The sequence below is a fragment of the Oncorhynchus mykiss genome, chromosome 16 (assembly GCF_013265735.2).
Source record: "Oncorhynchus mykiss isolate Arlee chromosome 16, USDA_OmykA_1.1, whole genome shotgun sequence".
In the NCBI taxonomy this organism is placed as follows: Eukaryota; Metazoa; Chordata; class Actinopteri; order Salmoniformes; family Salmonidae; genus Oncorhynchus; species Oncorhynchus mykiss.
Window position 1 is genome coordinate 78,389,945 of NC_048580.1, and position 25,918 is coordinate 78,415,862.

General features: G+C 43.9%; 1 protein-coding gene across 1 annotated transcript; it reads right to left on the reverse strand.

Annotated features, from left to right (window-relative positions):
• Window positions 1–14,225: 14,225 nt before the first annotated feature.
• On the reverse strand, window positions 14,226–24,726 carry ccdc115 (coiled-coil domain containing 115). The gene is made up of 6 exons (XM_021567181.2): window positions 24,463–24,726; window positions 23,271–23,657; window positions 22,957–23,060; window positions 19,614–19,714; window positions 15,287–15,475; window positions 14,226–14,657 (listed from the first exon to the last, which is right to left on the reverse strand). Exons 2-6 carry the CDS (start codon window positions 23,385–23,387, stop codon window positions 14,518–14,520), a joined length of 651 nt encoding a protein of 216 aa, XP_021422856.2. The 5' UTR covers window positions 23,388–23,657; window positions 24,463–24,726; the 3' UTR covers window positions 14,226–14,517.
• Window positions 24,727–25,918: the final 1,192 nt, after the last annotated feature.

Consider the following 25,918-nt stretch of genomic DNA (forward strand, 5'->3'; position numbering starts at 1 on the left):
GTCCTCAGAGTGTTTGCTGACCAGCTGGAGGGTGTCTTCTTTGACATCTTCAACCTGTTCCTGTCCCAGGCTGTAGTCTCCACTTGCTTCAAGGAGATCACAATCGTCCCAGTGCCCAAGTAAAGCAAGGTGACATGCCCAAATGACTATCACCTTGTCACACTCACCCCGGTCATCATGAAGTACTTGAGAAGCTGGTCATGGTCCACATCAAGGCCAGCATGCCAGGCACATTGATTACAGCATTCAACACTATTGCTTCCTCCAAGCTTGACACTAAGCTCATAGCCCTGGGTCTGGACACCACCCTCTGCAACTGGATCCTGGACTTCCTGACGGGCAGACCACAGGCTGTCAGGATTGGCAATAACACCTCCTTCACACCGACTCTTAACCCCATCATTAAGTTGCTGATGACACCACGGTTGTAGGCCTAGTAACCAACAACAACGAATAAGCCTATAGGGAAGAGATAAGTGAACTGGCAATGTGTCGCCAAGACAACAACCTCTTCCTGTCGACTTCAGGAAGCATTTTAGGGAACAAGCCCCAATCCACATTAACTGGACTGCAGTAGAGAGTCAGCAGTTTTAAGTTCCTCACCGTTCACATCAATGAGGACTTGACATTGACTACAACATCACCACTCTTGTGAAGAGAGCGCAACGACACCTCTACTTCCTAAAATGGCTGACGAAATTTGGCAAGCCACCCCGGATCTTCTCCAGATTCTACCACTGCATTTTGAGAGGGTTGTGACAGGTTGCATCACGGCCTGCAATGGGAATTGCTCCGTCCATGACAACAAATGCCCTCCATCGTGGTGAAGACAGCCCAGTACATCACTTGAAACAGTGCCTGAGGAAGTCCCAGAGCATCATCAAGGACCCCATACACCCCAGCCATGAGCTATTCACTCCCTTACCGACGGTCGGGAAGACTGTATCGGAGCATTTCTGATACCAACAGACTCAAAGACAATTTCTATCTACAAGCCATCAGACTGCTGAACACTTGAACTGGACATAGCACCTGCTCTGATTCTCCGCACCTTTGCACACATGCTGCAAAGAAAGAGCTAGTTAAACTGCAGCTGGCCCAGAACAGAGTGGCATGTCTTGCTCTAGATGAACCCAGAAAGAGGGCTAATATTAATACTATGCATGCCAGTCTCTCTAGGCTGAGAGTTGAGGACAGACTGACTGCCTCACTTCTTGTTTTTGTAAGAAACATTAATGTGTTGGAAATTGTTTGCAAAGTCAATTTACACACAGACATGCCACCAGGGTTCTTTTCACAGTCCCCAGGTCCAGAACAAATTCATGTAAACGTACAGTATTATACACAGCCATGAGTGCATGGAACTCCCTTCCATCTTTTATAGGGCAAGTGAACAGCAAACCTGGTTTCAAGAAACAAATAAAATAGCACCTCACGGCACAATGTCTCTCACCCATGTGACCTACTGGTTGTGTGTATGTACTGACATATATGGGTAACTGATAGATACACACACACACACACACACTGCTCGGAGTAACCCCGGGATTGTAAACTGTCATGGTCAAAACATATTGATACAACAGTAGCAAAGGTAGGGGTAAGTCTGTCCATAATAATGCACTGCTCTACCTTCTTAACAACACTATCAACAAGACAGGTCCTACAGGCTCTAGTTTGTCACACCTTGACTACTGTTCAGTCGTGTAGTCAGGTGCCACAAAGAGGGACTTGCAATTGGCTCAGAACAGGAAAGCAAAGCTGACCCTTGGATGAGAGACCTGGGCCAACTTTTAGGTTTATGACTAAATAGGTTAAGGTTTATGACTAACTTTTAGGTTTATGACTAAATAGGTTAAGGTTAATGACTAACTTTTAGGTTTATGACTAAATAGGTTAAGGTTTATGACTAAATAGGTTAAGGTTTATGACTAAATAGGTTAAGGTTTATGACTAACTTTTAGGTTTATGACTAAATAGGTTAAGGTTTATGACTAACTTTTAGGTTTATGACTAAATAGGTTAAGGTTTATGACTAACTTTTAGGTTTATGACTAAATAGGTTAAGGTTTATGACTAAATAGGTTAAGGTTTATGACTAAATAGGTTAAGGTTTATGACTAAATAGGTTAAGGTTTATGACTAAATAGGTTAAGGTTTATGACTAACTTTTAGGTTTATGACTAAATAGGTTAAGGTTTATGACTAACTTTTAGGTTTATGACTAAATAGGTTAAGGTTTATGACTAAATAGGTTAAGGTTTATGACTAACTTTTAGGTTTATGACTAAATAGGTTAAGGTTTATGACTAACTTTTAGGTTTATGACTAAATAGTAAATATCTCTGAGTGCTGATTAATGGGCCACAAGGATTTCATCATCAGGAGGTAGAGAGGTCGGGGGCCACGGTAGGCCTACCCTGTCCTGCTGTGTGCTCTGCCCTCCTGTCCTCTTCTTTCCTATCATTTTCTGCCCTGCCCTCTTGTCCTCCTGCCTTGTCCTGTCCTGCTGTGTGCCCTGTCCTCCTGCCTTTTCCTGTCCTTTCATGTCCTGCCCTGCCTTATCCTCCTGTCCTGCCTCCTGTCCTGTCCTTCCCTGTCCTGCCCTGTCCTCTTCTGTCCTCCTGTCCTGTCCTGTTCTGTGTCCTGCCCTGTTCTGTCCTCCTGTCCTTTCCTTTTCTGTCCTGTCCTGCATTCCTCTTCTTTCTTATCCTGTTCTGTTCTGTCCTGCCCCTGTCCTGTCTTGTCCTCCTGTCTGGTTCTGTCCTCCTGACTGTCCAAAGGGAAGTTTGCAACATTCACCCTCCTGAAAAACAAGCTTGTTCTCTCTCACACACACACACACACACACACGTTTTACATGCAGCGTGATTGTGGGGCGGCAGGGTAGCCTAGTGGTTAGAGCGTTGGACTAGTAACCGGAAGGTTGTGAGTTCAAACCCCCGAGCTGACAAGGTACAAATCTGTCGTTCTGCCCCTGAACAGGCAGTTAACCCACTGTTCCCAGGCCGTCATTGAAAATAAGAATTTGTTCTTAACTGACTTGCCTGGTTAAATAAAGGTAAAATAATAAAAAAAATTGTAAGACTTAATCAGTAACCGTGTGGCCAGCAGCGTGTGTGCAATCTCCTAGAGCCTAGGACCTTCAGATTGATTGTCACTAGTTACCACAGTCACAAAGTCATAAACACCCCTATTTCTACTATTTATATTCTTAAAATCGGGTTTTTAAACCTTATGCCTAACCTTAAATTAAGACCAAAAAGTACATTTTTACGATATAGCCAATTCTGACTTTGCGGCTGTGGTAACTAGTGGAAACCACAAGTGGAAACCAGTACCCTGCCCTGAACTTAGTCACGGTCACTAGACAGCTACCACCGGTTCCTCAACCTTGCCCCTTAGAGGCTGCTGCCCTATGTACATAGTCATGAAATCACTGGTCACTTTAATAATGGAACACTGGTCACCTTAATAATGGAACACTGGTCACTTTAATAACGGAATACTGGTCACCTTAATAATGGAACACTGGTAATAATGGAACACTGGTCACCTTAATAATGGAATACTGGTCACTTTAATAATGGAACACTGCTCAACTTAATAATGGAACACTGGTCACCTTAATAATGGAACACTGGTCACCTTAATAATGGAACACTGGTCACCTTAATAATGGAACACTGGTAATAATGGAACACTGGTCACCTTAATAATGGAACACTGGTCACCTTAATAATGGAACACTGCTCAACTTAATAATGGAACACTGGTCACCTTAATAATGGAACACTGGTCAACTTAATAATGTTTACATACTGTTTAACCCATTTCATACTGCATGTAAACTGTATTTATAGTCAAGGCCATCCTATTAAACTATTGCTGTATATATATATATCAAATCAAATCATATTGGTCGCATACACATGCTTGTGTTCCTAGCTCCAACAGTGCAGTAGTATAGAACAATTCACAACAATACACAAATCTAAAAGTAAAAGAATGGAATTAAGAAATATATAAATATTAGGACGAGCAATGTCGGAGTGGCATTGACTAAAATACAGTAGAAAACAATTCAGTATATACATATGAGATGAGTAAAGCAGTATGTAAACATTATTATAGTTATTACCTGACCTGGCCCGGGTATCCTGGAAGGATATTGACCTCATCCTGTCAGTCGAGGATGCCTGGTCGTTCTTTAAAAGTAATTTCCTTACCATCTTAAATGAGCAAGCCCCTTTCAAAAAATTTAGAACTAAGAACAGATAGTTCTTGGTTCACTCCAGACCTGACTGCCCTTGATCAGCACAAAAAACATCCTGTGGAGGACTGCAATAGCATCGAATAGTCCCCGTGATATGCAACTGTTCAGGGAAGTCAAGAACCAATACATGCAGTCAGCCAGGAAAGCAAAGACTAGCTTTTACAAACAGAAATTTGCATCATGTAGCTCTAACTCCAAAAAGGTTTGGGACACTGTAAAGTCCATGGAGAACAAAAGCACCTCCTCCCAGCTGCCCACTGCTCTAAGGCTAGGTGACACGGTCACCACAGATAAATCCATGATAATCGAGAATTTCAATAAGCATTTCTCTACGGCTGGCCATGCTTTCCTCCTGGCTACTCATACCCCGGCCAACAGCTCCATCCCCCCACAGCTACTTGCCCGAGCCTCCCCAGCTTCTCCTTCACCAAAATCCAGATTGCAGATGTTCTGAAAGAGCTGCAAAACCTGGACCCGGTTGGGCTAGACAATCTGGACCCTCTATTTCTAAAACTATCCGCCGCCATTGTTGCAACCCCTATTACCAGCCTGTTCAACCTCTCCTTCGCATCGCCCGAGATCCCTAAAGATTGGAAAGCTGCTGCGGTCATCCCCCTCTTCAAAGGGGGTGACACTCTAGACCCAAACTGTTATAGACCTATATCCATCCTGCCCTGCCTCTCTAAAGTCTTCGAAAGCCAAGTTAATAAACAGATCACTGACCTTTTCGAATCGCACCGTACCTTCTCCGCTGTGCAATCCAGTTTCCGAGCTGGTGGTGGGTGCACCTCAGCCACGCTCAAGGTACTAAACAATATCCTAACCGCCATTGGGGCGGCATGGTAGCCTAGTGGTTAGAGCGTTGGACTAGTAACAAATCTGTCATTCTGCCCCTGAACAGGCAGTTAACCCATTGTTCCTAGGCCATCATTGAAAATAAGATTTGTTTGTTCTTAACTGACTTGCCTAGTTAAATATAGGTAAAATATAAAAAAATAAAAATAAAAGACAGTACTGTGCAGGCGTCTTCATCGACTTGGCCAAGGCTTTCGACTCTGTCAATCACCGTATTCTTATCGACAGACTCAATAGCCTTGGTTTCTCAAATGATTGCCTCGCCTGGTTCACCAACTACTTCGCAGACAGAGTTCAGTGTGTAAAATTGGAGGGCCAGTTGTCCGGACCTCTGGCAGTCTCTAGGGGGGTACCACAGGGTTCAATTCTAGGGCCGACTCTCTTCTCTGTATATATCAATGATGTCGTCTGCGTAGAGGTGGATCAGGGAATCATCGACAGCAAGAGCGACATCATTGATAAATACAGAGAAAAGAGTGGCCCTTCTTTGGACACTGTGTTAACGAACCTCCAAACGAGCTTCGATGCCATACAACACTCCTTCTGTGGCCTCAAACTGCTCTTAAACGCTAGTAAAACCAAATGTATGCTTTTCAACCGTTAGCTGCCTGCACCCACCCACCCGACTAGCATCACTACCCTGGGCGGTTCTGACCTAGAATATGTGGACAACTACAAATACCTAAGTGTCTGGCTAGACTATAAACTCTCCTTCCAGACTCATATTAAACATCTCCAATCCAAAATCAAATCTAGAATCGGCTTTCTATTTCGCAACCAAGCCTCCTACACTCACGCCGCCTAACTTACCCTAGTAAAACTGACTATCCTACCGATCCTCGACTTCGGCAATGTCTTCTACAAAATAGCTTCCAATACCCTACTCAGCAAATTGGATGCAGTCTATCACAGTGCTCTCCGTTTTGTTACCAAAGCCCCTTATACCACCCACCACTGCGACCCACTTCTTGGGCTCAGTGCTAGTGAATGATGCTCAACCTGTCTTCATCATAAGGGAGGTTTCTGAGTCAAAGGTGAATAAGGTGATTAGCTCCGTAAAGAACTCTAAAGCCAAATATGTGTTTGGGCTGGACTCTACCTTTCTTAAAAACTACAAAGAGTCACTCATTGGCCTCATTACTAAGGTCACCAACACAACTATTGGTCTGGGGGTGTTTCCAAGTGTATGGAAGTCGGCCATAATAACGGCCATCTTTAAATCGTGCGACACTGCTGACGTGAGTAACTACAGGCTCATTAGTATACAACCTGTGGTGTCGAAGGTTGTTGAAAAGTGTGTAGCAGAACAACTGATTGCCCACCTCAACAACAGCCCCTTCACATTACACTCCATGCAGTTTGGCTTCAGAGACGAAACACTCCACAGAAACGGCCAAGTGCTTTCTTCTTGTGAAAGGGGGCGTTGATGGGGCTGTGTTTCTGGACCTAAGGAATGATTTTGAGATTCTCATCACAAAATTGTCCAAGTTCAACTTTTCCCCCGATGCCTTGAGATGGATGAAATCATACCTTGAAGGCAGAACTCAGTGTGTCAGAGTGAGCAATGTCACCCACTCTTAGCTATGATGTGGGCGTGCCCCAAGGGTCAATACTGGGGCCCCTCCTGTTCAGCCTGTACATTAATGATCTGCCTTCTGTCTGTACTGGGTCTGAAGTTCAAATGTATGCAGATGATACAGTGATATATGTGCATGCAAAGAGCAAACAACCAGCTGCACAAGAACTCACTACTGTAATGCATTGCTTGCTGTTTGGGGTTTTAGGCTGGGTTTCTGTACAGCACTTTGAGATATCAGCTGATGTAAGAAGGGCTATATAAATACATTTGATTTGATTTTATGGTCTAGGTTACAAAGTGGCTCAGTGACTCGTGTTTGCAACTCATTGTGAAAAAAATCTGTCTACCTAACAAAGACTTATAGATAACCTGGAGTCAGTGGGTTTGGCAACGAATATGAAGCGAGGGCCAGCCAACAAGAGCATACAGGTCGCAGTGGTATATGGGGCTTTGGTGACAAAATGGATGGCACTGTAATGGAGGCTATTTTGTAAATGACATCGCAGAAGTCAAACCTAGTCAGTTTTACGAGGGTATGTTTGGCAGTATGAGTGAAGAATGCTTTGTTGCCAAATAGGAAGCCGATTCTAGATTTAATTTTGGATTGGAGATGCTTAATGTGAGTCTGGAAGGAGAGTTTACAGTCTAACCAGACACCTAGGTATTTGTAGTTGTCCACATATTCTAAGTCAGTTGAAGTCAGTTGAAGAGCATGCATATAGTTTTACTTGCATTTAAGAGCAGTTGGAGGCCACGGGAATTGTATGGCATTGAAGCTTGTCTGGAGGTTAGTTAACACAGTGTCCAAAGAACGGCCAGAAGTATTCTGAATGGTGTGGTCTTCTCTATATGGGGATCAGAGAATCACCAGCAGCAAGAGCGTCATCATTGATGTATACAGAGAAGAGAGTTGGCCCAAGGATTGAACTCTGTGGCACCCCCATAGAGACTGCCAAAGGTCCGGACAACAGCTCCTCTGATTTTACACACTGAACTAAGTCTGAGAAGTAGTTGGTGAACCAGGCGAGGCAGTCATTTGAGAAACCAAGGCTGTTGAGTCTGCCGATAAGAATGTGGTGATTGACAGAGTCGAAAGCCTTGGCCAGGTCGATGAATACAGCTGCACAGTATTGTCTCTTATTGATGGCGGTTATGATATAATTTAGGACCTTGAGCGTGGCTGAGGTGCACCCATGACCAGCTCGGAAACCAGATTGCATAGCGGAGAAGGTACGGTGGGATTCGAAATGGTCAGTGATCTGTTTGTTAACTTGGCTTTCAAAGACCTTAGAAAGGCAGGGTAGGATAGATATAGGTCTGTGGGAGTTTGGGTCTAGAGTGTTTCCCCCTTTGAAGAGGGGGATGACCGAGGCAGCTTTCCAATCTCTGGGGATCTCAGACGATACGAAAGAGAGGTTGAACAGACTAGTAATAGGTGTTGCAACATTTTATATTTAGAAAGAGAGGGTCCAGATTGTCTAGCCCGGCTGATTTGTAGGGGTCCAGATTTTGCAGCTCTTTCAGAACATCAGCTATCTGGAATTGGGTGAAGGAGAAATGGGGGAGGCTTGGACAAGTTGCTGTGGGGGGTTGAGGGCTGTTGACCCGGGTAGTGGTAGCCAGGTGGAAAGCATGGCCAGCCGTAGAGAAATGCTTATTGAAATTCTCAATTATTGTGGATTTAAATCGGTGATGACAGTGTTTCCTATCCTCAGTGCAGTGGGCAGCTGAGAGGAGGTGCTCTTATTCTCCATGGACTTTACAGTGTCTCAGAACTTTTTGGAGTTTGTGCTACAGGATGCAAATTTCTGTTTGACTTCCCTGAAAAGTTGCATATTGCGGGGGATATTCGATGCTAATGCAGTACGCCACGGGATGTTTTTGTGCTGGCAGTCAGATCTGGAGTGAACCAAGGGCTATATCTGTTCCTGGTTCTACATTTTTTGAATGGGGCATGCTTATTTAAGATGGTGAGGAAAGCACTTTAAAAAAATAACCAGGCCTCTACTGACGGAATGAGGTCAATATCCTTCCAGGGTACCCGGGCCAGGTCAATTAGAAAGGGCTGCTTGCTGAAGTGTTGTAGGGAGCGTTTGACAGTGATGAGGGGTGGTTGACCGCGGGCCCATTACGGACGCAGGCAATGAGGCAGTGATCGCTGAGATCCTGGTTGAAGACAGCAGAGGTGTATTTAGAGGGCAAGTTGGTCAGGATGATATCTAAGAGGGAGCCCATGTTTACGGATTTAGGGTTGTACCTGGTAGGTTCATTGATAATTTGTGTGAGATTGAGGGCATCTAGCTTAGATTGTAGGACGGCCGGGGTGCTAAACATATCCCAGTTTAGGTCACCTAACAGTACGAACTCTGAAGATAGATGGGGCGATCAATTCACTTATGGTGTCCAGGGCAAAGCTTGGGGCTGAGAGGGGTCTATAACAAGCAACAACGGTGAGAGACATTTCTGGAAAGGTGGATTTTTAAAAGTAGAAGCTCAAACTGGGCACAGACCTGGATAGTCTGACAGAACTCTGCAGCCTATCTCTGCAATAGATTGCAACTGAAATTTCAGAATTTTTGTGGCCTTCCTTATCCAGGATTCAGACACGGCTAGGACATTAGAGTTGGCGGAGTGTGCTAAAGCAGTGAACAATTTTTTTTAGGGAGGAGGCTTCTGATGTTAACATGCATGAAACCAATGCTTTTACTGTCACAGAAGTCAACAAATGAGAGCGCCTGGGGTATAGGTGTGATGCTGGGGGCTACAGGGCCTAGTTTAACCTCTACATCACCAGAGGAACAGAGGAAGAGTAGGATAAGGGTACGGCTAAATGCTATATGAAATGATCGTCTAGTGCGTTGGGAACAGAGAATAAAAGGGGCAGATTCCTGGCCTTGGTAGAATCGAGTCAGGGCATAATGTAAATCAAATCAAATCAAATTTTATTGGTCAAGTACACATGGTTAGCAGATGTTAATGCGAGTGTAGCGAAATGCTTGTGCTTCTAGTTCCGACCATGCAGTAATATCTAACAAGTAATCTAACAATTTCACAACAACTACCTTATACACACAAATGTAAAAGAATGAATAAGAATATGTACATATAAATATATGGATGAGTGATGGCCGAACGGCATAGGCAAGATGCAGTAGATGGTATAGAGTACAGTATATACATATGAGATGAGAAATGTAGGGTATGTAAACATTATATAAAGTGCCATTGTTTAAAGTGACTAGTGATACATTTATTACATTCAATTATTAAATATTAAGTGGCTAGAGCTTTGAGTCAGTATGTTGGCAGCAGCCACTCAATGTTAGTGAAGGCTGTTTAACAGTCTTATGGCCTTGAGATAGAAGCTGTAATTGTCCGATCTGTACAGACAAGCGTATGGTAGGATGTGAGTACAGTGGGGGTAAACCAAGGCATTGAGTGACGATGAGAGCACTTGCATCTCTAGAGACACCAGCTAAGCCAGGTGAGGTCTCCCCATGTGTGGGGTGTGTGACAAAAGAGCTATATAAGGCATGTTGAGCTGGACTAGGGGCTCTACAGTGAAATAAAACAATAACTAATTGAAACAGCAGAAGACAAGGCATATTGAAATTATAGAGAGGCATGTGTAGCCGAGTGATCATAGGGTCCAATGAGCAGCAATAGGTGAGTCCGGGAGTCGTTCGATAGTCACTACTATGCTAGACGAGCGGGAGGCACGGCGTTCAGAAAGCTAGCGGGCCGGGGCTAGCAGATGGGTCTTGGGCGACATTGCAATGGAAAAGCCTGTTGAAACCACATCGGACAATTACGTCGGCAGACCAGCTGTGATGGATCGGCGGGGCTCCGTGTCGGCAATAAAATGTCCAGGCCAATTGGCAAAAGAGGTATTGTAGCCCACGAAATTAGCGGGCATACCTCTTCGGTTAGCCGGGAGATGGGCCTAGCTCGAGGCTAGCTCAAAGCTAACTGGTGCTTGCTTCGGGACAGAGGCATTAGCCAGCGGTAGCCACTCGGTTGCAGCTAGCTACTGTAGCTGCGATGATCCGGTGTAATGGCCTAGAGCTTGAGGCAGGAATCTGGTGATGTGGTGGAGAAAAGCAGTCCGATATGCTCTGGGTTTCAAAATCTGTTTTCACTTTGTCATGAAGGGATTTTAGAAACACATAAAATAGGCTTACTCTGGCATGACTTTTGATAACCATGTCAATCTCTTTCGGACAAGGTGACTTTTATCAATATAATTCGCCTGTATTTACCCCCCCAACAATTAAATGCTAATTAGCTGCTAATGTGACTATTGTAAAGAACTATAAATGCCATGATGATCTGGACGAGACTGCCCAATCAAGGCAAAGGTAAGAATCTCTGGATTAACTATCTAATGTTAGCTAAATTTAGTAATGAATAAACTGGCTACATTTCTATACATTAACAATTCTGTGAACTGTCTTGTGCAAGTTTTAAATTGACACAATGTCTGTTAGCAAAGATGTCAGCTCGATATGACGTTCAAGAGCTTGTAGGGATTTGTAGTTTTGCATGATGTCTACTCTAATGCTAATTAGCATTTTCGAATCTGAGAGTAAAAAGAGGAATATATTGATAAGTCACCTTGTCCAAGAGAGATTTACATGATTATCAAAACATCACGCCAGGGATGGGAAAAACGATTGGAACCATTTCCCTTTGACGGCTAGGTTTTATGGGTATTATGACACCTTCACTATGGGGCTGTATTGACAGTGAAAGTTACAGCTAATTTTGGGATTGTATGTCGATTTGTTCTCCTTAAATAAAAGTCATCTGATTTATTTGTTTGATCAACCTTTTCGCCACCAGCTCCTGATATCAGGGCATAAAACCTAGTCTCCTGAATTAGCCCAGCTGGCGCAAATGTGCACTTGGCCCGAGCTCGTTTCCCTGGCTAAACTATCTGAACTATGCTAGTTTTCATCCTCATTCCTAAACTTTGATGGAAAGAAACTTGAAATGGTGTATTGTTTTGTTGGAATAGCCATGACTGGTTCAGCATATCTGTCATAAGATGATGGTGGCGACGGATATTATTGCTACTTAACGCAGATCCAAGTTCAGTTTTGAGATCCACTGGCATCATTGGCGTAGGGTTAGCGTTTCTGACTGGTCTTGGAACTAAGGGAACGGGTTGGCTCGATGGGATATGTAGTGATTTTTCCAAGACAGCCAGATATGTACACAGTCTTCTACGACTCTTGGATGATTAAATCAGACTTTATTAACATAATGAGTAATCCAGGAATGTCACAAGTTTATTGACACGAGGGTCTACAGCGTTCCCCCTACTCCGCACCTGTCTACTAAAGGGGACATCGACAGATTCACCTTGTCGGCTTCGGGATTCGATCTCACAACCTTTCAGTCATTGGCTCAACACTAACCACTAGGCCAAATTATACCCTAACATTTATGGACACACACATACTACCACAGACCCACACGTACTACCACAGACCCACACGTACTACCACAGACCCACACGTACTACCACAGACCCATACATACTACCACAGACCCACACGTACTACCACAGGCCCACACATACTAACACAGACCCACACATATCTTTACCCCTGCTACCTACATGTACAGTATCAGTCAAAAGTTTGGACACACTTAATCAAGTGTTTTAATTTATTTTCACTATTTTCTACATCGCAGAATAATAGTGAAGACATCAAAACTATGAAATAACACATATGGTTGGTAGGGGTGGTATACAGAAGATATCCCTATTTGGTAAAAGACCAAGTCCATATTATGGCAAAAAAACAGCTATAATAAGCAAAGAGAAACAACAGTCCATCATTACTTTAAGACATGAAGTTCAGTCAAAACAGAACATTACAAGAACTCTCAAAGTTGAAGTGCAGTCGCAAATACCATGAAGCGCTATGATGAAACTGGCTCTCATGAAAACCGCCACAGGAAAGGAAGACCCAGAGTTACCTCTGTTGCAGTTGATAACTTCATTAGAGTTACCAGCCTCAGAAATTGCAGCCCAAATAAATGCTTCAGAGTTCAAGTAACAAACATATCAACATCAACTGTTCAAAGGAGACTGCGTGAAATCAGGCCTTCATGGTCAAATTGCTGCAAAGAAACCACTACTAAAGGACACCAATAACAAGAAGAGACTTTCTTGGGCCAAGAAACACAAGCGATGGACATCAGACCGGTGGAAATCTGTCCTTTGGTCTGATGAGTCCAAATGAGAGATTTTTGGTTCCAACCGCCGTGTCTTTGTGAGACGCAGAGTAGGTGAATGGATGATTTCCACATGTGTGGTTCCCACCGTGAAGCATGGAGGAGGAGGAGGAGGAGGTGTGGTGGTGCTTTGCTGGTGACACTGTCAGTGATTTATTTAGAATTCAAGGCACACTTAACCAGCATGGCTACCACAGCATTCTGCAGCAATATGCCATCCCATCTGGTTTGCGCTTAGTGGGACTATCACAGGATAATGACCCACAACCCACTTCAGTCGGATGTTTTGATAGAATACATTTATCACAGCTAGCTAGTAATGTTAGCTAGCTAGCTACTTGCACAAGCATTTCATGTAATTATGTGATGTTATCTAGCTAGAAGAAACAAGTTTAGAACAGACATTTGATCAGCTAACAAGCTAGCTGAGAAGCTTACACAAAATAATTTGTTTTATGGCCATCCCATCTGGTTTGCGCTTTGCGGGATTATCATTTGTTTTTAAACAGGACAATGGCGCAACACACCTCAGGTGTAAGGGATATTTGATCAAGAAAGAGAGTGATGGAGTGCTGCATCAGATGACCTGGCCTCCACAATCACCTGACCTCAACCCAAGTGAGATGGTTTGGGATAAGCTGGACTGCAGAGTGACGGAAATGCAGCCAACAAGTGCTCAGCATTTGTGGGAACTCCTTCAAGACTGTTGGAAAAGCATTCCAGGTAAAGCTGGTTGAGAGAATGCAGAAAGAGTGTGCAAAGCTGTCATCAAGGCAAAGGGTGGCTTTTTTATTTAACTAGGCAAGTCAGTTAAGAACACATTCTTATTTACAATGACGGCCTACCGGGGAACAGTGGGTTAACTGCCTTGTTCAGGGTCAGAACGACAGATTTTTACCTTGTCACCTCGGGGATTCGATCCAGCAACCTTTCGGTTACTGGCCCAACGCTCTAACCACTAGGCTACATGCCTTCCCTTCTTTGAATAATCTCAAATATATTTAGATTTGTTTAACACTTTTCTGGTTACAACATGTCACCATTTGTGTTATTTCATAGTTTTAATGACTTAACTATTATTCTACAATGTAGAAAATAGTAAAACATAAAGTAAAACCCTTGAATGAGTAGGTGTCCAAACTTTGGACTGGTACTGTACATATCTACCTCAACATATCTTTACCCCTATTAGCTACATGTACGTATAGGTAGCAGGGGTATATCTTGAGTATTTCTCTCCGCTAATAGAGGCGTAATAAAGTTCACAAATTGTGATAAAAAAAGATGTATATTTTATTATTTGTATATTTTGTATTTATTCATCAGGGGTGCTGCAGCCCCCTCAGCCTTTGTATAAAGGGCTCTAGACAGAAGTACTACTATACTATGTGGGAGAGAGTGGCTGTGTACGCTAAACCATGATCTGGTCAGTCAGGTCAGTCTGGTCAGTGTGGTCCGTCTGGTCAGCCTGGTTCGTCTGTCCGTCTGGTCCTTCTGTCCGTCTGGTTCATCTGTCAGTCAGGTCAGTCTGTCAGTCAGGTCAGTCAGGTCAGTCTGTCAGTCAGGTCAGTCTGTCAGTCAGGTCAGTCAGGTCAGTCAGGTCCGGGGTCTGGCTGCTGCTCTTCTGTTTCATCTGCAACTGTTGTCTGGTGGTCAGGACTGTAGACTGGAGAGTAGCCACCTCCGCTGACAACTCTACCACTACAGGGGAGAGGAGGAGACAAGGGAGAGAGGGGTGAGGAGGGGACAAGGGGGAGAGGGGTGAGGAGGGGACAAGGGGGAGAGGGGTGAGGAGGGGACAAGGGGGAGAGGGGTGAGGAGGGGACAAGGGGGAGAGGGGTGAGGAGGGGACAAGGGGGAGAGGGGTGAGGAGGGGACAAGGGGGTGAGGGGTGAGGAGGGGACAAGGGGGTGAGGAGGGGACAAGGGGGTGAGGAGGGGACAAGGGGGAGAGGGGGTCAAGGGAGAGGGGTGAGGAGGGGACAAGAGAGAGGGGTGAGGAGGGGACAAGGGAGAGGGGTGAGGAGGGGACAAGGGAGAGGGGTGAGGAGGGGAAAAGAGAGAGGGGAGGAGGGGACAGAGGGAGAGGGGGAGAAGAGGGTACATGGGAGAGGGGGAGAAGGGTGGGAGAAAGGGGAAGGGAGAGGAGGAGGAGGGGAGAAGGGAGAGGTTGGATGGGGGAGGAGGGTAGAAGGGAGGAGGTGGAAGGGGAGAGAAGAAGAGAAGGGAAAATAAATGTTTCATCCATACTGGTACATGCTCTAAGACGGAAGGCAACCATCCTACCAGACAGACCCCAACTTGTTTCATCCATCCTATCAGACAGCCTACCCTGTTTGAATGAGGCCTGGGCCTGTTTCAGGGTCTGAGGCACCAGGATTCCAAACCACTTCAGTGGGTCCTGCTGGGGGTTGGGTTCAGGTTTGGAGGAGGGAGCCGGCTCAGTCTCTGTCCACGGATGCTTGTTGTCACTCTGGTCTATCTCTGGGACCTCCTGCGTCTTCACTCTTCTCCTCACACCTGTAGATCCAACAAACATACAGTCAGATGAGGGGACTTAATTTTTTAACCTTTATTTAACCAGGAAAAGCCCTTTGTGACCCAGTCTCAAAGGACCCAAACAACAACACAGAGTTACACATGGAATAAACAAGTGTACAGTCAATAACACAATAGAAAAAAATAAAGTCTATATACAGTGTGTGCAAATAGCGTGAGGTAGGCAATAAATAGGCAATAGTAGTGAAGTAATTACAGATTAGCAAATTAACACTGGAGTGATAGATGAGCAGATGATGATGTGCAAGTAGAAATACTCGTGAGCAAAAGAGCAGAAAAGTAAATAAAAACAATATGGGGATGAGGTAGGTAGATTGGGTGTGCTATTTACAGATGGGCTATGTACAGCTGCAGCGATCGGATAGCTGCTCAGATAGCTGATGTTTAAAGTTAGTGAGGGAAATATAATCATTGGCAGCAGAGAACTGGAAGCAAAGGCGGCCAAAAGAGGAGTTGGTTTTGGGGATTGTTTGGAGGTTAGTTAACACAGTTTGGTGGTTAGTTAACAGTGTCCAAAGAAGGTCCAGATGTATACAGAATGGTGTCGTCTGCGTAGAGGTGGATCAGGGAATCACCCGCAGCAAGAGCGAAATCGTTGATATAGACAGAGAAAATAGTCGGCCCGAGAATTGAACCCTGTGGTACCCCCATAGAAACAGCCAGAGGTCCAGACAAAAGGCCATCCGATTTTACACACTGAACTATGTCTGAGAAGTAGTTGGTGAACCAGGCGAGGCAGTCATTTGAGAAACCAAGGCTGTTGAGTCTACCGATAAGGATACGGTGATTGACAGAGTCGAAAGCCTTGGCCAGTTTGATGAAGATGGCTGAACAGTACTGTCTTTTAATCGATGGCGGTTATGATATCGTTTAGGACCTTGAGCGTGGCTGAGGTGCACCCATGACCAGCTCGGAAACCAGATTGCACAGCAGAGAAGGTACGGTGGGATTCGAAATGGTCAGTGATCTGTTTATTTGGCTTGGCTTTCGAAGACCTTAGAAAGGCAGGGCAAGATGGATATAGGTTTATAACAGTTTGGGTCTAGAGTGTCACCCCCTTTGAAGAGGGGGATGACCGCGGAAGCATTCTAATCTTTAGGGATATCGGACAATACAAAAGAGAAGTTGAACAGACTAGTAATAGGGGTTACAACAATGGCGGAAGATAATTTTAGAAAGAGAGGGTCTAGATTGTCTAGCCCAGCTGATTTGTTCGGGTCCAGGTTTTGCAGCTCTTTCAGAACATCTGCAATCACGCTTATTTAAGATGGTGAGGAAATTACTTTTAAAGAATGACCAGGCATCCTCAACTGACGGAATCAGGTCAATATCCTTCCAGGATACCCGGTCGGTTAGAAAGGCCTGCTCGCAGAAGTGTTTTAGGGAGCGTTTGACGGTGATGAGGGGTGCTCGTTTGACTGCAGACCCATAGCGGATGTAGGCAATGAGGCAGTGATCGCTGAGAACCTGATTGAAAACAGCAGAGGTGTATTTGGAGGGCAAGTTGGTCAGGATGATATCTATGAGGGTGCCCATATTTACGGATTTAGGGTTGTACCTGGCGGGTTCCTTGATCATTTGTGTGAGGTTGAGGGCATTAGATTGTAGGATGGCCGGGGTGTTAAGCACATCCCAGTTTAGGTCACCTGGCAGAACGAACTCTGAAGATAGATGGGGTGCAATCATTTCACATATGGTGTCCAGGGCAGAGCTGGGAGCTGAGAGGGGTCAATAACAGGCGGCCAATAACAGGCAGCAACAGTGAGAGACATTTCTGGAGAGATTCATTTTTAAAATTAGAAGCTCGAACTGTTTGGGCATAGACGTGGAAAGTATGACAGAAATTTGCAGGCTATCTCTGCAAATTTGGCAGTTCTATCTTGATGGAAAATGTTGTAGTTGGGGATGGAAATCTCAGACTTTTTGGTGGCCATCAGGGTTGGCGGAGTGTGCTAAAGCAGTGAGTAAAACAAACTTAGGGAGGAGACATCTCATGTTAATATGCATGAAACCAAGGCTTTTTCGGTTACAGAAGTCAACAAATGAGCGTGCCTGGGGACACGCTGGGCCTTTCAAGGGTGATCTGGCAAAGGCAGCAGCAACAATCAATACATTACATAATTAAAACATACAACAACATGATCCAGCCTAAAAAAAAAGCATTTCCATTCCTCCGTAACAGAGTCTCCCATCAATATTTTACATGCATTTAGTGGCACTAACAAGTATCCAAAGTTAACGAACCCAAGACATATCTCCAAATAATTCAATATAAACGTATTTCTCAGTGACATACTAAGTAATGCTACATTCAGAAAGTATTCAGACCCCTCCACATTTTGTTACGTTAGCTTTATTCGAAAAATGGATGAAATGTTGTATCCCCTCACTCTACACACAATACCCCATAATGAAAAAGCTAAGAAATATCACATTTACATAAGCATTCATACTTTCCTCAGTACTTTGTTGAAGCACCTTTGGCAGCGATTACAGCCTCGAGTCTTCTTGGGTATGACGCTACAAGCTCGGCACATCTCTATTTGGGGAATTTCTCCCATTCTTCTGTGCAGATCCTCTCAAGCTCTGTCAGGTTGGATAGGGAGCATTGCTGCACAGCTAGTCAGGATCGAGGGAAAGATGAACGGAGCAAAGTACTGTCACGTTCGTCGTATGGAGGAGACCAAAGCGCAGCGTGATTAGAACACATACTTTGTAATGAAGACGAAGACAAACTATACAGACGACAAAGGGAAGCACAGTGGCGAGCTGCCCAGTGACCCGAGCCTACCAGACGAGCTAAATGCCCTTTATGCTCGTTTCGAGGCAAGAAGCACTGAAGCATGCACGAGAGCACCAGCTGTTCTGGACGACTGTGTGATAACGCTCTCGGTAGCCAACAAAATTCACAAAGCCGCGGAGACAGATGGATTACCAGGATGTGTACTCAAAGCATGCACGGAGCCACTGGCAAGTGTCTTCACTGACATTTTCATCCTCTCCCTGACTGCGCCTGTAATACCTACATGTTTCAAGCATGTGAGCAAGACAAAGGAACTGATCGTGGACTACAGGTAAAGGCGGGCCGAACAGGCCCCCATTAACATCGACAGGGCTGTAGTGGAGCGGGTCGAGAGTTTCAAGTTCCTTGGTGTCCACATCACCAACGAACTATCATGGTCCAAACACACCAAGACAGTCGTGAAGAGGGCACAACAACACCTTTTCCCCCTCTGGAGACTGAAAAGATTTGGCATGGGTCCCCAGATCCTCAAAGTTCTACAGCTGCACCATCGAGATCATCCTGACTGGTTGCATCACCGCCTGATATGGCAACTGCTCGGCATCTGACCGTAAGGCGCTACAGAGGGTAGTGCGAATGGCCTAGCTTGGGCCAAGCTTCCTGCCATCCAGGACCTCTATAATAGGCAGTGTCAGAAGAAAGCCCAAAAAATTGTCAGAGACTCCAGTCACCCAAGTCATAGACTGTTTTCTCTGCTACCGCACGGCAAGAGGTACCAGAGAGCCAAGCCATAAGACTGCTGAAGAATTAATTAAATGGCCACCGGACTATTTACATTGACACCCCCCCTCCATTGGTTTTGTACACTGCTGCTACTCGCTGTTAATTATCTATGGATAGTCACAAAACCCCTACCTACATGTACAAATGACCTCGACTAACCTGTACTCCCCCCCCCCCACACCCATTGACTTGGTACCGGTACCCCCTGTATATAGCCTCGTTATTGTGATTTTATTGTGTTACTTTCAATAATTTTTTACTTTATTTAAATTGGTTAATATTTTCTTAACTTTTCTTGAACTGCACTGTTGGTTAAGGGCTTGTAAGTAAGCATTTCACGGTAAGGTCTACACTTGTTGTATTTGGCGCATGTGACAAATACAATTTGATTTGCCTTGAGGCTGTAATCGCTGTCAAAGGTGCTTCAACAAAGCACTGAGTAAAGGGTCTGTTGGAAGGTCTGAATTCTTTCCGAATGCACTATATACAGTACTATTGACCAATCCCTTTTAAAGGCCTGTAGTTGGCATATGGAGAAGACACAGCCTACACTAGTCAGTGGTGCTCCATTACCCTCCTTGTCTTTAGGTCCAATGTCCTCCACCTGTCTCTCTTCAGGAGACTTCAGCGTCCTTCTCTTTGTCTGGAACTCGGCCTCACCACTCTCCAGAGTCCTACGACACACTAACATCATTATTATCCCAGATATACCCTCTACCACACATTACACAGAGTTGATAAACAGACATGCCTTTGAAGTTTGAGTCCATTGAATGGTGAGAACTGACAGCCTAAATAAAGTTGTATGGAATCGATGTCGCTAAGTTATAGTCAGGGATGCAAACTGGTGAGGCCCCAAAAAGGTGACACTTTTGTTTTGCAATGCGAAAAATCCCTGCTAGGGGTTAATGCAGGTTTCAACTAATTAAACAACAAAGAATATTTATTTATTTTATTTATTTCACCTTTATTTAACCAGGTAGGCTAGTTGAGAACAAGTTCTCATTTGCAACTGCGACCTGGCCAAGATAAAGTGTAGCAATTCGACACATACAACAACACAGAGTTACACATGGAATAAACAAAACATAGTCAATAATACAGTAGAACAAAAGAAAACATCTATATACAGTGAGTGCAAATGAGGTAGGTAAAGGAAATAAATAGGCCATGGTGGCGAAGTAATTACAATATAGCAATTAAACACTGGAATGGTAGATCAGCAGAAGATGAATGTGCAGGTAGAGATAATGGGGTGCAAAGGAGCAAAATAAATAAATAAATAGATACCAGTATGGGGATGAGGTAGGTAGATAGCCCATCTGTAAACAGCCCATCTATGTACAGGTGCAGTGATCTGTAAGCTGCTCTGACAGCTGGTGCTTAAAGCTAGTGAGGGAGATGTGAGTCTCCAGCTTCAGAGATTTTTGCAATATGATCTACATGATCAGTCTCTGTGTGTTAAATAAAAAGTGTTTAGTGTGAACCGAACTCACATCTAAAAAATGTAAAGAAAACAATCCAATGTTATTTGTTACCTAAACTTTACTGCAAATGACACTCAAGTCTTGAGAAAAAAACAATACACTAATATTGCAGTTAGCCATGACAGCCTTTATAATAGAATGCTTGTTACCATGACAGCCTTTATAATAGAATGCTTGTTACCATGACAGCCTTTATAATAGAATGCTTGTGACCACACACATCTAAATATTGAAAATAGGAAGAAAACATCTTAAAGTAGAAATAGAATGAAACAAACGGGCATTCTATTTTTGCTCTATTATAGTGGCCACTATAGGAGACATTGATAAAGTGCACAAGGCTTCATGTGTGGAAAAATAACGGTAACTGAGTAAAACATTTAATAATCCTTCCTCACTCACACACAAGTGTCACTGTCAAATTCAACACAACAAAAGCAATACCTTTGGGCTACACTACACATTATTACATTGTACATTTTCTACCTGTGGACATCTGTTCTACAATGTGCCAGCAGAGCATGATACCCTTTGTTGGCATAATTTATCTCAATCCCATTGAGGTCCCAGGTGTGCTCAATGGGATTGAGATCCGGGCTCTTCGCTGGCCATGGCAGAACACTGACATTCCTGTCTTGCAGGAAATCACACACAGAACAAGCAGTATGGCTGGTGGCATTGTCATGCTGGAGGGTCATGTCAGGATGAGCCTGCAGGAAGGGTAAACACAAATCCGACGATCAACCCTGCTGAGATAAAACCACGACTTGTCAGTGAACAGCACTTTTTGCCAGTCCTGTCTGGTCCAGCAATGGTGGATTTGTGCCCATAGTTGACGTTGTTGCCGGTGATGTAAGGCAGGTCCTCACCAGACAACATGCCTACAAGCCCTCAGTCCAGCCTCTCTCAGCCTACAGCGAAAAGTCTGAGCACTGATGGAAGGTTTGTGCGTTCCTGGTGTAACTTGGGCAGTTGTTGTTGCCATCCTGCACCTGTCCCACAGGTGTGATGTTCGGATGTACCGATCCTGTGCAGGTGTTGTTACATGTGGTCTGCCACTGCGAGAACGATCAGCTGTCCATCCTGTTTCCCTGTAGCGCTGTCTTAGGCATCTCACAGTACTGACATTACAATTTATTGCTTTTGCCATATCTGCAGTCCTCATGCCTTCTTGCAGCATGCCTAAGGCACGTTCACGCAGATGAGCAGGGACCCATGGCATCTTTCTTTTGATGTTTTTCAGAGTCAGTAGAAAGGCCTCTTTAGTGTCCTAAGTTTTCATAACTGACCTTAATTGCCTACCGTCTGTAAGCTGTTAGTGTGTTAACGACCGTTCCACAGGTGCATGTTCATTAATCGTTTATGGTTCATTGAACAAGCATGGGAAACAGTGTTTAAACCCTTTACGATGAAGATCTGTGAAGTTATTTGGATTTCTACAAATTATCTTTGAAAGACAGGGTCCTGAAAAAGGGACGTTACTTTTTTTGCTGAGTTTAGTTAACATTTCACACTGATTGCTTAAACAACTAACTCGTTAATACTTGAGGAACGGCAAGGAATCGTATAACAGTTAATACTATAGCGAATTGGTTAGGTTACTAACGTTAGCTCATCTGATGTTGTAACGTTAGCTAGCTAGCTGTCTGACTTTACTAGCAGCCAGCTAATTTTCACACCATAAACTAAATTATTTGATCAGCTAAGTTGGCTAATGTTGCTCAACATTACACTTGTTAGCTGACAGAGAATTGGATCCAGCTACTATAGCAAGATACTAAACAATGCTAACAATACTTTTTCCACCACACCTCAAACTTTCCAAATGGAGTTTGCTTCATCACCTTCTCACCCCGTTCGCGATCTGGCTTCTCACCTACCTCTTTGTTATCGTTCAGGGACGTGCTGCTGTAACAGGCAAACTGCCTTTGCAAACTGCTGCTGTCTTTCCAGAGCGCTGAGTCTGTAACTAGCAAATTGGTTCTCTTCTCTCTTCAGTCGAGTGCTGCATTCTGTTGTTATGTGAATGACTGGCTGAGCCTTGGATACAGCAGCCAGTATATTGGCTGAGCCTTGGATACAGCAGCCGGTATATTGGCTGAGCCTTGGATACAGCAGCCGGTATACTGGCTGAGCCTTGGATACAGCAGCCGGTATATTGGCTGAGCCTTGGATACACCAGCCGGTATATTGGCTGAGCCTTGGATACAGCAGCCGGTATATTGGCTGAGCCTTGGATACAGCAGAGTATTGCTCCAAACGCGGATCGCTCGTTCGCTTACAGCCAGTAGTGATCCAAATCCCACCCCCAAACGTTTCTCATCGGATCCAAACGGCGAATTTCGCTGAAAGGTGACTAGTTTGCATCCCTGGTTATAGATGGTTTATAAGGTTAATACAGTCTTTGGCTAAGCGCATCTCCTTCGTACCTGGTGTGCACTCGGACCAGAGGTTCCATCTCACTCCCATACTGCAGAGCAGACACCTGCTTGTTGCCCATCGAATACCTCGCTTTGGATATGGAGAACCATCCCTGTAAAACACACACACACACACGCACGCACACACACACACACACACACACACACACACACACACACACACACACACACACACACACACACACACACACACACACACACACACACACACACACACAATGTAAAGCCATAATATAAAGCCTCTGATCAAGACATCAAAGACAGTCTAGCCCTTGATACATCATGTAATTTCCATAAAATACCTGTTCTATTAGAGAGTTGAGTCTCTCTCGTTTCTCCTCCAGCAGCTCCAGTTGGTCCATAAAGACAAGCAGCTTTTGATCCAACAAGACACACTCTTCTTTCTCTGACAGACCCATCTCTCTCTGTCTCTGTTTCTCTCTCGCTCTCTCCTACCGTCTCACAGTTCGACGAGCAGAGACCCCTGTGACTATCCCAACTTAGATCTTGATAAAACACGATTAAATTGTGGTTTTCTTTTCTTATTTTCGTTTGTATCACGGTTTGTTTGAAAGAGACAGTCAGAGAGCGATTGTTTACGAGGCTTCAAATGCCAATTCTGTCTTCTGGTCATGTGAGGGGATCGCTCCACAAATGATGACGTCACATCTGTACGGCATTGAATAAACCTTCAAAATAAAAGCCCGCATTTCAAAACATTGCAATGTGGATAACCCATTCAAAATGTTAAATATATACACACACACATATACATATATATTTTTTACCTTTATTTATTTCTAGAAACATCTCAAGGATGATCAATGGAAACAGGATGCACCTGAGCTCAATTTCGAGTCTCATCGCAAAGGGTCTGGATACTTTTGTAAATTATTATAATATTTTAATTGAACCTTTATTTAACAAGGCAAGTCCGTTAAAAACACATTCTTATTTACAATGACGTCCTACACCGGCCAAACTCGGAAGACACTGGGCAAATTGTGCGCTGCCCTAACGGACTTCCAATCACGGCCGGTTGTGATACAGCCTGAATATGAGACAGATTTTCTGCTGAGTTGGGCCTCTCTTCCTCTCGGACTTCACTAACGTTGTGGAGCCGAAAACATATATTTGTTTTAATGATTTAAACCCATACTTTTTTAACAATCGTTAATCAAATACAACCACCAACAGTTTGCTCTTGCTCTAAGATGGCAACTCAGCGCAAATGTGCATGTGACAATTGAATCTCAACAAGGAAACAGTCGGTGGTTGTATTCAATGTTTATTGAAAAAGTATGGATTCAGCAAACAAAGAAAGGCAACCGAATACAGAGGACAAACATAGGTACAAAGTCGGTGTTTCATAATACTTTTTTTTTTTTTTAAGTATTGACCTTGGGCGAATTGATGAAGTCGAGCTAGATTCCACAAACCTGGTCTCTGCAATTCTGTGAACTGTCTTGTGCAAGTTTTAAATTGACACAATACCTGTTAGCAAAGGTGTCAGCTCGATATGACGTTCAAGAACTTGCAGAGATTTGTAGTCTTGCATGATATCTACTCTAATGCTGATTAGCATTTTAGAATCTTGGAGTAAATAGAGCAGAAAATATTGATATTTCACCTTGCCCGAGAGAGATTTACACGATTATCAAAACGTCACTCCAGGGTAACCCTACTACAAAAAATAGCCCTTATTTTAAGTGTTTCTAAATTACCCTACGGGGAAAAAAAATGGTGGAGAAACGATTGAACCATTTCCCGGTTTGTCCGCTAGGTTTTATGGGTAACATAACACCTCCAACGTGGGGCTCTATTGGTAAAGTTCATCAGAACCTTCCTTCACCGAAGGAGGTGGAGTTTAGTCCGAAAACTTGTAAGCGATGTCATGGCGAGGTTGGCTAGCTAAAGTCATGCTTAAACACATCATGAGGTCTAATGGTAGTCTCAAACCAAACTGTGCATCTGCAAACCAAAGGCAATCCTTCGATATAACAGCCTGGTTTCATAGACTAGAGTTAACAGCCTGGTCTCATAGACTAGACGTAACATAGTAAATGTAAATCTGGCTCACTCAAATTGGTGTGATATGTTATGTTCGGTAAATCTGGATCACTCAAATTGTTATATGTTACGTTTGGTAAATCCGGATCACTCAAATTGGTATATGTTACGTTGGTATTATATCAGAAAGAAGATTACTTACGGCAAAAATCTAAAGCAGGCTTGTTTGTCGGGTGGATGGGTAGCTGTATAATGCGAACGTCTAGCAACCCGACAGTTGTGTGTTCAATTCTCATCAAGGACAACTTTAGCTCATTACTACTTTTTATCTACTTTGCAACTACTTACAATGTTAGCTTACCTTAACCATTTAACCTAACTCCTTTAATTGTTATTTAACCTTTATTTAACTAGGCAAGTTGTTTCACCTAACCCTAACCTTCACCCCTAACCCCTAGCCTAGCTAATGCTAGCAACCTAGCTAACATTAGTGTTAGCCACCTAGATAACTTTGTAAAATATCATGCGAATTGTAAGTATATGAAATGGATGATGTACGTCCACAAATTAATACATACCATACGAATCGTAACATACTTTTGGTAATGTAGTGTATGTGGACACCTGCTCGTCTAATATCTCATTCCAAAATCATGGGCATTAACATGGAGTTGGTTCCCCCTTAGCTGTTCTAAACAGCCTCCACTCTTCTGGGAAGGTTTTCCACTAGATGTTGGAACATTGCTGCGGGGAATTGCTTCCATTCAGCCACAAGAGCATTGGTGAGGTCGGACACTGATATTGTCCGATTAGGCCTGGCTCGCAGTCTGCGTTCCAATTCATACCAAACGTGTTCGATGGGGTTGAGGTCAGGACTCTGTGCAGGTGTAACGGATGTGAAACGGCTAGCTTAGTTAGCGGTGCGCGCTAAATAGCTTTT